At 46.6% G+C, this 14720-nt stretch overlaps 3 protein-coding genes across 3 annotated transcripts in view; 1 reads left to right on the top strand and 2 right to left on the bottom strand.

The window, feature by feature from the left end:
* The window catches only part of PHALS_07920 (hypothetical protein F444_21401), a gene marked incomplete at both ends in the record, with an annotated part of 2133 nt that extends 62 nt beyond the window's left edge, over positions 1-2071 (bottom strand). The window contains 3 exons of the mRNA XM_024721469.1: positions 1-1512; positions 1582-1921; positions 1994-2071. The exon at positions 1-1512 is cut by the window's left edge and continues 62 nt beyond it. Coding sequence (XP_024586564.1) covers positions 1-1512; positions 1582-1921; positions 1994-2071 — 1930 coding nt within the window. The remainder of the gene's footprint in view (positions 1513-1581; positions 1922-1993) is intronic.
* A 9631-nt stretch (positions 2072-11702) lies between these two features.
* On the bottom strand, positions 11703-13796 carry PHALS_07919 (alcohol dehydrogenase; the record flags this gene model as incomplete). Its single annotated transcript, XM_024721467.1, has 1 exon — positions 11703-13796. One exon carries the CDS (start codon positions 13794-13796, stop codon positions 11703-11705), a length of 2094 nt encoding a protein of 697 aa, XP_024586563.1.
* An 82-nt stretch (positions 13797-13878) lies between these two features.
* On the top strand, positions 13879-14492 carry PHALS_07918 (family trna rrna methyltransferase-like; the record flags this gene model as incomplete). Its single annotated transcript, XM_024721466.1, has 2 exons — positions 13879-14229; positions 14304-14492. 2 exons carry the CDS (start codon positions 13879-13881, stop codon positions 14490-14492), a joined length of 540 nt encoding a protein of 179 aa, XP_024586562.1.
* Positions 14493-14720: the final 228 nt, after the last annotated feature.

The raw sequence follows: 14720 nt of genomic DNA, 5'->3' as shown, positions 1-14720 counted from the left end.
CCACAAGATTGTCGAGACCCAATAAGTGTAGCGTCGTCAATACACCACGACACGCTTCCGACACGGGCGAGCGATCAACAAACAAATGCTGCCAGATTATTGTGGCCTGTTCTTCCTTCGAATACAAATTAAACTCTTCTACTTGCAACTGGGATGTCTGCAGAAACTCTGCCACAAGATAATGGTACGTAAGCAGTTCGTTGATGCCCCAAAGCATGAGTTTGCCATGACTTGGAGGAAACAAATGTGTGTGTACATCAATAATTTGGACCCTTGCGACAGCTTCACGTACAAAAATGGCCACCTCTTTCCTAGTGGCTAGATATTCACTCGCATTATGATTGCGAAGTATATCATCAAGTGTCTCCAGGGCCGCCCGCTTCCCAGACACGATACGTTGGTACAAAGCGGCAACGTCAGTAGCAAAAGAAGCGTACACGTCATTCGTGAGGTCAAAGCCCTTGACAAAGCTGAGCACGCTGGCAATGGCTACACCAACACCACTCGATACTTCAGAGCAGGACTCAGAGCTTGCCGACTCCGAAGACTTGTTGCTACCACTTCGACCGGCGCTAAAGATTTTTTGGCTAGTCTTCCAAAGCGTTTTAGCAGTATGGCCCTTTTCACCATCCATGAACTCGTACTTGCCCGTCGAAATGTTCGCACTCAATCCATTTGCATATACCCAAGTCTTTTCCGTCGTCGAGTAGATTGGCAAACGGTCTTGAATATTATCCATTGCACCCACGAAAATTTCAGATCCATTACCACTTTCTTTTCGTGAGTCAGTTTGGGTTGGGGTCAAATACCTCAAAATTACAGCTGTTGCGAAAGCCATGAACACGCTAGGGCGATACGACTCATCCCGAGTCACCATCGCCTCCACACTACTGAATAAACGAACGCCATACTTAAGCATGGCATTCTGGCCAACCCAAAATGGGTCAAGTCCAAAATGTTCATGCTCTACACGATCCATCCACTCATCGTATGCGAGTTGTGCCTTTTCCTTGCTCACACCACGAAGCACAAGCGATGGCGCAATGTCCTTGGTGTATAACAAATCAAGAAATTGACGAATTTGAGGATACTTTAACACATCGCATGTAGTCTTCACTCGCGTTACAGCCAACAAATACACCATGGCAGTATGCACAGCATTGGCAATACTCAATTTTAGCAAATGGTCTTTTTCTAACTCGCCAGCGGTCGTGCGGATGTGCACACCTGGTAAGGAGCTCAGCACTTCGGCATCCAAAACTTTCTGAAGATCTTCAATTACAAGTGCCTTCGTAGGCCAAGGCTCCGTCAATGGCACGAGGGATTCATTCGCTCGATGCGACGTCAGACGATCGACCATTGTGTTATGAAAATACACATTGGAAGTCACATAAGCATGAAACGAAGCGAGATCATTCGGCTGACCCTTCCACTCTGTCTCCAGCACTAGCTTCTTAATAGTATCACCATTCCTTGGCAAATTGTCCGTATTGATAACCGAAATGACGTTATCTGTAAGATATCGTAACAATACAAACGTAAGTTGCCAGTCTCTTGTTTTAAAAAGGTAAATAAACGTACTTGGTACTTTTAAAAAACAGTTATAAAGCAGCTCGGTAAGGTCAACAATAGCGGAACTTCCTTTGACAATGCCACTTTCTGTCACGCCAAAACCGATAAACTTGAGCTTGGCTAGTTTAGCTGGCAATTGCATGAAGGCCGCGCGGCCTTCGGCATCACCCAATGACCCGACGGCCTCAACCTCAACGATTTCAGTCTGTACGCTTCCATCCTTCTGGATCGTGTCCACTTCATACTTACCATTGGCTTTGGCACAGAGAGTTGCAAAATCCGTTCCCCGCGTTTGGGCTAGCACCACACCACTGCCAGCCGCACGTAGAGTCGGCACAAGTACACAGCGCTAAATAATGTGGCAGGTCATCCGGTAAGAATAATTCTAACTGCATGAAACATATATTGTATCTCGGCAAACCAGAAAGCGACCCGTGCCGATGCAGATGGCATTGGTCTTGTCAGAAAAGGTGGCTTGACCTCGTTGCGGAATGAACATATTACTGTTTGAGTTTAGATTGTAAATGATGTTCAACTCGAGATCCAGATAAAGACGATGCAGCAATTTTCGAGCAGATCTGACAGGGTATGGAAATCTGAGAAACCGCTGGATTTACACGTATCTTGAAGTATCAGGTCTGATGATGCTGTTGGTTCAGGTTGACCCGAGGCGTTCATCACAAATTGTACTTGTCTATGTTATTATCTTCTATAAAGCGTTATCGACAACATGGTTATGATTGCAGTTGATGCTGACGTTGATGTTGCAGCATCAACTTCAAGCATATGCATGAGACTTTAGGCTGGATGTTACTAGAAAGATGAACCAGGATCAGTCATATATATTCAATTTTAAAATTTCCTCTGACCCCACCACACCTGCACTCCAGCCCAACGCACAATGTTGAGGTCATGTAAAGAAAGCAACGAGCCCCACTTGACATAAACTATTTTCATTGGTTATTCATCAAGGCAATGGAGCTTGCATAGAAGATGCTTCGTGATCATTTGATGGAAATGAAGTAGGAAGCATGCACATGACATGAAGGCGCTTGACATTATTGCACAAGTATTTTCCTTGCTTCTAAGCATTTCTCTGCCCGTACTGCTAATGAAGCATGGAAATACTTGAATAGTATTACCATCGCTCAAATGTTATCAATCGACAGAAAGTTTGCATGAGTTAATTATGGAAGATGGAGCAACCACGGCTTCTCACCTCGATAACTTAAACGATCTGGTATTTGCTGTGGAGAGATTGGAGATGGCATGAACTTTGAAAAAATAGCCTGTGATTTTGCTCAGTATTTCATAACGTTTTTTTCTATCATTAAGAATTCTAATGCGATTTCGCATGATAATTCATAGAATAAAGCGCTCGAAAGGACACGAGAAGATCCATCATGCAAAGCAATCGGAAGAACGTGCATTCAAGATGCGACTCCTTGGCCATGGTGCAGTGTGTCGCGAACAGTAAGACAAGAAGCCACTACGTGGCAGGACTGCAAATAGTTATGCGTTTTACTAAATAATAAAGAGAACCTAAGGCTTTAGATATAGGCGACTCTGCCGCGAATAAATCAGCTCACTACAATTTTAATTTTGTACGGAAGAGCGTCTTTACCTTGGTTAAGGTTTTAAGGACTTATAGAGGTAGCAGATTGCAATCCGCTGCGTTCGTACTGGTTCTTGTATACAGCGTAAGTTCGGTCAACTTTGCTTATCTTCCTTTTAAGCAAAGAGATACGACAGCATCGCTGCACTTGGTAGCACTAGTAGTCAGTCTACGCCTGAGTCGTTACGACTGATCCTCTGTGAGGATGGAGCAATAATCTTACTCGCCCCCGGGGAATGCAAGAGGGTCTTAATAAGCTGATATCCCTGCTTGGCCCTGAGAACGTGGAACAACTTGGTTCACAAGGACCTGAAACGATAAATGCGCGCCGAGAAGTGTTTTTGAGCTATGAAAACGCTCTGCTAAAGCACCTACAGCAGAAGCTGTCGGCGTCGACAGCGTCTATGACGCCACCGTCGACGACGGATGGCTCCTCACGACCCAGGTCGCTCATGGTGAGCGTGGTGCTAGCTATCTCCAAGCTCGGGGTCCGAGTGCGAGAATAGGCACTAACGTGCGAGGCTTCTGTTGAAGCGGCATTTCCCGCCTGGACGGAGCTGAAGCTGCAGATTTTTCGGGTGTTCTCGCCGCCTAATCGGGCATATCGCGTGCGAGCGCGTTTCCTTGCCCTCCGATAGGGCAAGGAAATGCTGGTGGATTCTGTCCAAGGGTTCAGAACTCTCATTGCCAGGATGGCAGCAAATTCATTCCCCAAGATGGTCGCATTGATCGTCTTTTATGGAGGGCCTCCGCACTGGCGTGACCAGAATGGAAGTCTTCCGGGTGTATCCTTCTTTTTTTGAAGAAGTGGTGAATGTGGCATCGAATACAGAACTCAACTTTAAGTAGATACGACTTGGTTGGAATGCACACCCTCAGAGCTCGTTAAGCTGGTCTGAGCTAATGGATCTCAGCTATGCTGAGAAAGATGGGGAGAGCTTCGAGCTGCCGAGCAACGTATAAACATCTGACGGTGTTTTGTCTGTTAAGGCACCCATCGTTTTCAAACTAGTTGTTCCCAGCGCAAGGCGCGTTAAGGTTAATCGGATCGACGTTCCGCTTCAAATCAGTCTGGTTTATCTCGTGGAAACGACCATACTCAGTAGGCGTGGGGTGCCCGCCTGGGGTAGAATTGAATTATGTTGTACCTTAAAGAGGTAAAGGGCAGCAGGGACCAGCCCCGACGAGCTCCGTGCTCTTGAACACGAAATGTGTATACAAGTCGGGCTTGCTAGTCGTGAAAGCGACCGTGAAGACTTGAAAAGCCATGAAAGATCCTTATCGATTCGATTTTGCGGCGTTGGGTAATTATGCTCGACGCTCCATGAGCAAAGGAAGTCAGCTATATGTTTAGGCGCTGGAAGCGCGGTGGAGTGACGCCGTCACTGTTTGCTTTGCGATGGGGACTTGTGTCACTGTGTCGAGGGTCTCTGTGGACTTCGGTGTCAAGTTTCTTGACTGCGATAGCGTGAAACGCTGCTTAGTCTTTGACTTTAATATATCCGTATCATTGGTATGGCATGGTTGGAACACCATGGGCCATGAATTGATATCTAGTTGAAGACTGTGATCGCTACGCGCTGGTCTCCTGGTGGAGTTTTGGTGAGTCAAGAACCCACTTCAGCTAGGAAGCTAAAGCGCTATTGGCGCGGACACTGAACCGGGTCGGTCAATGTGCTGAATGTCGGGTATCCGAGTTGTCGAACGCCGAAGGTGTACTGGACAAGATTCCTGAGCATTATTCGCGGTCTGAACGTGGATTGGCACGTTTCCCACTGAGCACTGTACACGTTTTGAAGCTGTTGGTGCATGCCAAGAGTGGTATGGTCGGACGAGGTCCGAGGAATCTTGTGTTAGGCTCTTCTGATGCGCGTGGACTGGCACGTTATCCACAGGACGAAGACTGCGGGAATAGCAGCTCTTCGTCGGATATTGTTAATAACATCAAGGCTACGACAGAGCAAGGAGTGGGAACACTAGACGACGCCGAGTGCGTGTTCCCACTGGTCTCGATGAGACGTAAAACCTCTATAGAGAGGATACGGCGAAGCCATATGCTAGCTGCAAGACGTAAGGCGTCGACCCTGGCTCAGGGTGTGTCTACGTAGACGATACCGGTAATCGTCTATTTGTGGTCAAAATCTATCAAAATAGTATTGAGGTTCCATTCGGTCGTATAGTGACTACCTCGGCTAGATCGCCTGCCTTCATGGCACCGCCAAACTCTTCGAAGGACATCTCGTTCAGCCCAAGAAGAGCATCCACCGCGTGAATAGTCTCGAGGATGATGTCGCAGTCTTCCACTCCCTTTATACCGTTGATAAGGGTATGTAGGAGAGGGCTAACTCGTCGTCGCTTCTGGATGATGCTATTACAAGAAATTGTCGGCGCGTTTGCGCGCACGGATACACCGATATTCGTGGAGTAACGGGTTGCTGTATCATAGCACCGGTTCAACGGTTACGCCAAATTGTGACTCCTCACGATGATAGTTAGATATATCGTATCCTCTATGAGGCCCACGACACCCCACCCAGTGGTCATCTCGGTCGTGAGAAGACGTACAGCTTCGTGAGTTGTCACTATATTGGTGGCCCAAGCTGAACAAGTGAACGAGCAAACATATGCGCACGCGTGAGATGTGTCAGAGAGTGAATCCCTCTTTGTATGCGGCGGCACCGCTTGCCAGTTAATCGGTACCCTACGGGTGATGAGTATGGACTTTGTGTTTGGCTTTCCGAAGTCCTCGGCAGCCAACCCTGGTTTAGTGATATTTGAGGACCGTATGAGCAAGATGGCTAATCTTGGGGCGGTACCGAACACCATCGACGGTGTGGGTACAGCGACGCTGTTTGTCGATTGTGTCTTTCGACAGCATGGACTCCCGGAGTCAATTGCTTTTGATAAACACCCGTGCTTCACTGGGAAGTTTTGGTCTCCACTCTTCAGGGTGCTAAGAATCAGTTGGCTATGTCAACGGCGGACCATCCGCAGACCGATGGTCAGATTGAGCGCGTGAATTGCGTCGTCGAAGACGTTCTTCGCAGCATCTTCGCTGAGACGTCGAATCGCTGGAGCGCCATGTTGCCACTCGTAGAGTTTGCTCTGAACACTGCAGCACATTCATGCACCGGCTGCACTTCGTTCTACGCGAACGGGCTTGTTAATTCTCGCGTCTCACTGACGCCACCATCCCATGGCTCAGGGCTTGGTGGGGGGGAACAGTCGAGTGGTTTGCTAATGTCAGCCCCCTCACCGTCCGTCAAGAAGTCGGAGACTTCCTGTCTACCAGACTGAGTGTCTTGCGACACGTTCGCGATGCGATGGCTGAAAACCAAGACATGCAGAAGTAATATGCAGACGGAATAGGAAGAAGAAATATAGAAAAACATTGAGGTTGGAAACCTGGTTTTATTACAGGCAGAAAAAACTTCCTACACATACAGCTTCTGCTGTCCTTAAGACGAAGATCCGACAAAGGTTTGTTGGATTTTTAAGTTCGTGGCCATGTGAGGCCTTATGTATCCGCTGAACCTTCCGAGAAGTATGCGCACCCATCCGGTGTCTTATGTGGGCTTGCTTTTGCCGTACGGGTATCCGGTGCAAGTGATCGCGGAAGCTATGGCGTCGGGGCGGCGTCCAAAGGCACTCGTCCACCCAGAACTAGAGCCAACATCTGGTTCTGAGCACAGAGTGCAACAACTTCCGCTTCCAACGGCGTGAGGCGCTCCACCGTAGCACGAAGTGACGTATTTGTCTGTTAGACGGCTAGGAGCCCCTCCGACAGCACGATAATCCTCAGCGTGAATCAGTCGGTGCACACAGCAGTAGGCAACATCGGATAGATGCTCGGCAGAGCGCCTATGACGACAGACTTTGTTCTTCAACGCCCGAAAAGCATCGCGAGTCACCGGACGGTGATCGACCAAGTCGTTATCGTCCGCCGCCGACTTTTCTCGATGAGACTGGTGGTGTGCACTGTCGCGTGGAACGCCTTGTGGGTCGGCATCATTGCCAGGATCAAACTCAATATCTTGTGAAGTGGCGGGGAACCCAAACTCCTTGAACTCGTGGGAGTTTGAGGTGCCACTTCGGCAAGACTGCCGAGACGTCGTATAGCTTACGATCAGAAGAATCCTGACACTTCGCACCGTCGTGCACACCGCGCTTCTGGGCAGAAGTTCGGGAAGCCAGGGGGCTGAAGCTATGGCCCTAAGCTGCTGTGGTCGTGAACTCACCCGTGTGAGAAACCACAGAGCTTGCAGGTGCGTTATGGACTAACAATTCGCAGGAAGTCGGCGTTGCGCCTTGAGTTTGGCAAACTCAATCTAAGATGGCGTTTAACACGAACTCCAACTTCCTTGTGGCATTGTTGTAAGGTAGACAGCGAAGAAAAATTTCGAAACCGCTTCACCCATCGCTCAAAGAGCTCATCGTCAGGCGAGCATCACATAGATGGTCTGCATTGCGGAAACAGAAGCACCTTTTTTGAGCTCGAAGTCGAGCGCGGTACCAATCCATCGGGATCTCTGGGGCACCAAAAAGCGAGCTCGCAAAGCTTTCAGCTGATCAAGCTCAGCTTGTGTATTGACCGGAGGCCCGACTTCGTAGTCGCCTAACGATCGAGCGATCGCATCTTACGCTTCAGCAGCAAAATCCGCCGAGCGGAAGCCGTATTCCAAACGAAGGTTTACCACCAAACGTGGATACGAGAGCAGGAGAGCCGCCCTGTGTGCAGTCTCCATTCGCTGCCCCTGTGCCGGGTCGAGGCGATTGGTTATAATACCACTTCCCCTGGAAGCCGAGAGGTCGTGGAACGGACATGGGTCCGCAGGATTTGAGTTGGGCCCACGTCGCGCCCTTGGCACACTTCATCTTCCTTGTTATTCCATGCTGGGAAAGAAGTGTCCGACTCGTAGTCGAATTCCTCCAACTCTTCGGCTAGAAAATCGATCATCCGGGGCGGGCGCGGTGTGATGTGCTCATTTGCCGAGGGCTTAAAATGTGCTTCTCGTATAGCCGCGGACGTACTGCTGGAGATGCACCCTGTACAGAAGAGGATGAAGGGCTTTGCCCGCGGGCGCCCTCGCTACCAGCGAGGTTGGCTGTTTTGCGTGTCGTAGACACAGAGCTCATAGAGCGGAGAAGATTTCAAGCTGTTCTTATGAACGTGAAGGTGTCTCAGACACGCGAGCCTCGATCTTTAATGTGAATTGAGGATATTCCCAGGGGAAGTGTAACTGGGTAACACGTGGTCTCATGAGAAAAGGCGGGTCGCACAAGATTGTGCGACTGTATATAGCTGTGTTTACACAGTTAGTGTAATCACACAGTGGTGTGGCTACACCGTAACGAGAAACCACCACACGGCAGGATTGCCAGTAGTAATGACTACTACTATATTTTAAGGTTTTACTCTATTTATTAGGAACACCTTTTGATATTGGCGGCTCTGCCGCAAGTAAAGCAATTGGATACAGTTTTGTATTAAATAGAAGTTCTCGTTTGCTCTGGAAAGGCTTTAGTATATAGACGTAGCGGGTTGCGATCTGCTACACTTGTACCGGTTCTTAGAAAGAACGTAAGTTCGGTGGCCTTAGCGTAGCTTTTTCTAAGAAAAACGCTACGACAGCCTCGCTGCATTTGATGTAAGGTGTTAGCTGGGCTGGCATTATGTGATGGCGGATTCACTTTTCGTGTCGCTCCGGCTATGAGATGCCACACGTTATGAAGATGAATTCGTCAATTGATCAAAAAACATGTACAGCGCTTGGGCCATACGCAACGTATTTTAAAAGGTTGAACGCTAAAATATTCAGGCGCCAGGTTGCACGTCACCGCAATGCTTCCCAGAACTTGCCGTATTACAGTACTGATAACATGATACCTAGCATGTTTTCAGACCTCATGATGACATCTCATGCACAGATTGATGCACACATGATACCTTTTAAGTACATATCGATGAGTGTTAAGTGATACGTATTACATGTGGGCAAACACATATATGCGCATATGTAGAACGAGTGAGAAGGTTGAATACTAGCCGTTTGCAACAACATCTTTGGTTAGCTTGGCAAATCCGGACAGTAACTGGCAGTCCATAGGTATGAATAATGTTTTTAGTCTTCCAAAAGACGGGTCCGGTGATCCGGTATTGTGTTCTTTGTGAACCATCTGAGCAAGGTGGCACATCTCGAAATCATATGACCAGAGATCTCATAGGGAATGTGATTCAACATGACTTACCGGTAATTACAGTGACGAATAGAGATCCACGTTCTACAACAGATTTTGTTCAAGGTGCTTGGCACCAGATTTGATATGTTAATCACTGACCGTTCGCAGACGGATAATCCAATGGAACCCGTGAATCTCTTTGTAATGACAACTGCGTGGAGAGGCCATGGTGCTAGGGCAAGTTCTCCCGACTTATTGAGTTTGCGCTTAACGAGGAATGTCCTTTCAAGCTTGGTAGCCCCGCATGAAGTGGCTTCGGTCTTTGTGAAGGGAGGGCTGTCTTTCAAAATTGACTTGCCGGCAACATTCGTTCCGGCAACACAAGATTTTGATAGTTCGCATCAAATTTAGTAATATTATGACAATGAGATTAAGCATCGTGAACAGGGTGCGCGAAACGATTGCTGGAAACCAAGACAAACAAACGATGAGCGCCAATGTCAGAGAAAGCTTTTTTTGATACATTGAGCTTACCTATGCATTGTCTGCGGTCAATGAAAATAAATTGCGACCGGATCGTTCACGGTCGCACAAAAAAAGGATTGATTTGCTATCCAAATATATCGAGGCTTATGCAAACACGCCTGGTGTTCTAGGTCGGCACACTGAAGCACTTTGACCCCGCTCCGACAGTTAAGTCTGACATAAAGAGCTCTGTTGCAGGCGACGCAAATGCTTCACCATCCCTTCGCCAAGCTACTCTATGCTCTTAATCAGCGACACAATTCTGTGCTTACTTAAACCAGACCATGCGTTAGTGAATCTCAGAGAGAAAGTCAAAGATCTGGAGCTCTATCACATGCCGTAAATTATATAGAGAATTCGCTTGCCGTCGCAGCTAACAAGAGTTAGTCAATATTGGAGCGATTATATTGACGTGGAACGTCTCAGACCGGCGTTTATACTACGATATTCTGGTTCACTTCGGCAAGATTGCCACAGCGTTGCGCCCCAACGGACCTGTAGCACCTCGGCCTTTACCTCCCAGGAAAAAGAAGTGGTTTCGCTCTCCACAGCGTGTTTTTAATTGGTGGAAGGTAACCAACTTTGGGGTGATTGAGACCCTTGGTCAGTAGCTATTACAATTGCCTTGTGACGACGAGCGGGGATGTAAACAGCAGGGTTTAAATTAAACGTGGACATCTGTGTACTTGCGTAGCGACGCAAAATATGCTCTAATCGGACTTCCGCTTTGCTGAAGGTCTTTCGTAAAGTCTATGGACGATTGGAGTGGCGTGATACCCTAGCGTATTGTCCAAAGTTGGATTGAGTCTGATCGGCACGTTTTACACTTTATAATACCCAGGATGCATCCCTCATGAAGTGTTTGGGTCTTCCCATCAGCTGATTCTTCAAGTCTGGACCTTTTTATTCAGATAATGGCTTTCTGTAAACTCTCGCAGAGCGATTTCTCACACTTAGCGTGTGACGGATTTGAAAAAGCGACTTTCAACAGATATTACGGCGTGATTATCGGGACAAGCGTCGAAGTGACTTTTGCGCTTGCAGTTGAGCAATCTTGGACTTCATCATCCAGATCCATCTTTTTAATGAAAGCGAGCTAGACATCGTTGCGAGTCCCACAGAGTTGAGACTTTCCGTCGATGAAAAAGGGCACAGATGTTGAGAGGGGAGAATGAGCTCAATGAGTGCTATCTTCTTGCAAACGGGTAGGCCGTGTATCGCCGGATGAGAGCGGGGGTGTTTGAGGTCAGGACCGAAGTGTCACTCCAACGTTCTCATCGAAATACAACTCGGCATCCTCCCCGTTATTCTTTTGAGTGCGTCGGTCGCAACGATTGTCTTTATGTGCGAACTCATTTAGCTTCTTGATTCGGTGCATGAAGGCGAATGTCAGGTAAAAGTATGCTCTTGATGGCAAGCGCGGTAAATGAAGACCATGAGTGGAACTCTAGGAGCAGCGAGTATCCGTGGAGCGGTCCCTTTTGCACAGCGTCTGAAGACGACAAAATGGGCTCATTCTCATTCTGGTCCCCATTCTTGTGGAAGAAGGTGGAAGGTGGAAGAGCTTTATTCTTATATCTCTTACACATTTGGTTCAACTGTATTAAGGTATCGCTGTACAAGTCCAACGATTGAATGCGCAGATCAAGGGCAGGCGTAAGCTCGGAAGCACTCACCGGTCTTAATCTTTTCAGAATTTATTCTGAGCGGGAATTATATACATTGTTTTGCAATTATGCTCTTCATATAGAAAATATTACTTAATTTTGTAAAATAAAAATATTTAGTATTACTTTCAATTCCATATATATCAAGTAGGTAATTCTTCTGTCACCTGATTAATAATTTGAATTTTTAGAGCACCAGACTTAGCGGCATGAGCTAGTGCTGCTTCGGCTCGCTCCAACGGGTAAACTCCGTGAATATACTTTTGCACATCAACTTTTCTCTCTTTAAGTAAATGCAATGCCCATGGAATGGGGCCACATCGGGAGCCAATTACTCGAACTCGGTTGTTTAACATTGCTCGGACGTCTAACGTTGACCGTTTGATCGAACATGTCGATTTCATCACCACAGTGCCACCTCCACGTACAATATTAAGAGCCAATGCAACACCTCCAGGAGATCCAGTGCATTCAATACAAACATCAATTGGTGCTATCTCGTTGTGTAAACGATTCGCTACTATCGTCATTTCAGAAGTATCATCACTTTTTAATGTGTAAGCCGTATATACCAGTTTTTTCGCAAGTGCCAACGTCTCGCGGTGCTTTCCCACAAGAATTACGATATTTGCAGCTTTATAGGCATGTAAAACGTCTACTACCAGGAGACCTAATTTGCCGTCTCCAAGAACAACAACGTTATCAGTTGGTTTAATAATTTGTTGTTCTAGAATCCGGCATGCAGCAGCAAGAGGCTCAGCAAAGACAGCATGGGAATCCACGACTCCGTCAGGAACCTTATACAGATTCGCAACGGGAAGAGTGATGTACTCAGCAAAAGCACCATTTTTCTGAATAATGCCAAGACAGGATCTATTCGGACAGTGATTGCGACGTAAAATTTCTTCACGATTTAATTTATCACTCCTTGGCTTGTTCTCGAGTTTGCAAGTCATACAATTTAAAGTGTCACACGGAACATTAATCTCACCTACGACGCGCTTCCCGATCCAAAATTGCTGCATTTTCTCGTCCTTCATATAATTCACGCCAAGTTTCCGTACAATTCCTACAAATTCGTGTCCAAGAACACCCTGAAACCCTGTCTTGTAATTGTTAACCATTTGTAAATCTGTACCACAAATACCTGCTCGTAAAACTTCGATTAAAGCTTCTCGAGGTTCTGGCTTTGGTGTTATGAGGTCCGTTTTTAGCTGTGCATTCGACCCGTTGCCTTGCAAATACACTCCTTTCATATAATGCAACTTCCTTGTGACATCAGCACTTGTCAAAACAGCGTCAACTTTTGACTCCAATTGGTGATACATTTGCAGTTTCTGTGGTTGTATAATAACTTGTGGCATCTTAAACTTTGGATTCAATAACGACAAATACACTTGAAAGAACTCGCTCTTTAAAGCTTTCATTGGTATCACATCCGAATTAAGCCAACTCACGAAAGCATCATGATGCTTCTGAGTACAATCATTCACACTTTTCTTCATCTTGTTACTCTTCGCATCCAGAATTACTGAGCCAGGAGATGTTCTCACTGGTACCACCACCTGTTCAGTGTCTACGCTGCTTTTCGTGACCTGATTCTTAATTTTTGCCGATGACAACGCATCAACTTTGACAGAACAACCAACACGAAACACGTGTCGATGGTGGCGAAGTAAATGTCTCTTGAGAGTGTAAGCACGATTGCCCATGCTAACTTGGCACAACGTACAAACTACATGAGTCTTGTCTATCGATTTTGTTGGTCCCCGACTCGCACCAGCTGCTTCTTCTGGTAGAAAAACAAAAAAGTCTTTTGGACTCGCAAATGCTTGAGTAGTCAGGAACACTGCTGGTATGTTCAAAGATGATGCTGTCTTGTCAACCTCTTGCGTCGTCTCTACCTCATCCTCGATCTGTTCAGGTGTGATGGTGACGTCGTTCACAGTCTTCGAAGCCACTCGTTCACTGTCATGGCTTATTACGGGTGTCAATGGTGAGCTAATAAGGTTTGCAATGCTCATTTGCTTGCTAGGCATTGTGCCTTTATCGTCCATAATTCTTTCTTCTATATCATCATAAAGAATACTGGGGCTTTTGCCCTTCGCAATCTTTCGTTTCTTTTCCACCGTCGTAATGGAACCATCACAGAGCGACACGCCATCATTGTCCACCTCATCAGTAGAACGGGAGCTCTGACAACCTGCAGACCGTTTGCTACTGAAAGATGTTGCCATTAAAATGGAACTATGACTTCAATTTACTGCTTAAAGCGCTACCCTACGATACAGAATAAAATGAACCAGTTGAAAACTAATCATGGAGACAAAGGATGGTGCTGTACGTGTTCAAACGACACCACCATGTCATTTCCTCATATTAAACAATGTACAGAAGACTAAAAACATTCACAATATGCTTGTAAGTGCTTCAGCCTTTGGAGTTACGGAAGTTTTTATTGTGGGGCAAAAGAAATTTCATTTACAAGAACAAGAATCGTTCATTAACTCCCTGAGCTGCCGTGTCACGCGCGTGGCCACACTTAAAGACTGCAAAGCACTTTGTAAGGAACGAGGAATTCGTATTGTGGGTGTTGAAATCATGCAAAACGCCAAGAGTATTGGCGATCAACCTTTTAGTGGTGATACTGCTTTCATTATGGGCAACGAGGTACGATTGCAGAAATAAAGTAGAAAGCATTGTTTCTCGTCAATCTAATCGATTGTTTCGGACGCTGCTATCAGGGCAGTGGTATGAACTCGGCACAAGTAGCTATTTGCGACGACTTTGTCTACATTCCACAATACGGAGGTGGCACAGCTTCTCTTAATGTGACAGTCGCGGCATCCATCGTGCTCCAAAGTTTTGCGCTGTGGGCTAAGCTGCCGATGACGAATACCAACTGTCATATGGAGAATTCAGTGATAGTGTAAGGTAGTTAATCTACGCGTGCTCTGCCAGCGGCTTTAAAATAAATTACTGGTTAAGTTACCCAGATATGTGAAGATATTACATGTATTAAAAGTATATCAGCTTTCTTTCTTGCTCAACCCATGGACTTTTTCCCCCTTCACATGTCCTTGTCCATAAATTCTTCATAGCTCTGACCAAACAAACGTTGTACGTCACGTTCAATATCACTCTTCGATAGTTTCCATCCC

The sequence above is a fragment of the Plasmopara halstedii genome (genome assembly GCF_900000015.1).
Source record: "Plasmopara halstedii genome assembly, contig: Scaffold_3120, whole genome shotgun sequence".
NCBI classification, from domain to species: Eukaryota; Oomycota; class Peronosporomycetes; order Peronosporales; family Peronosporaceae; genus Plasmopara; species Plasmopara halstedii.
The sequence above is the reverse complement of the archived record's forward strand: the minus strand, read 5'-3'. Positions and strand labels throughout refer to the sequence as shown.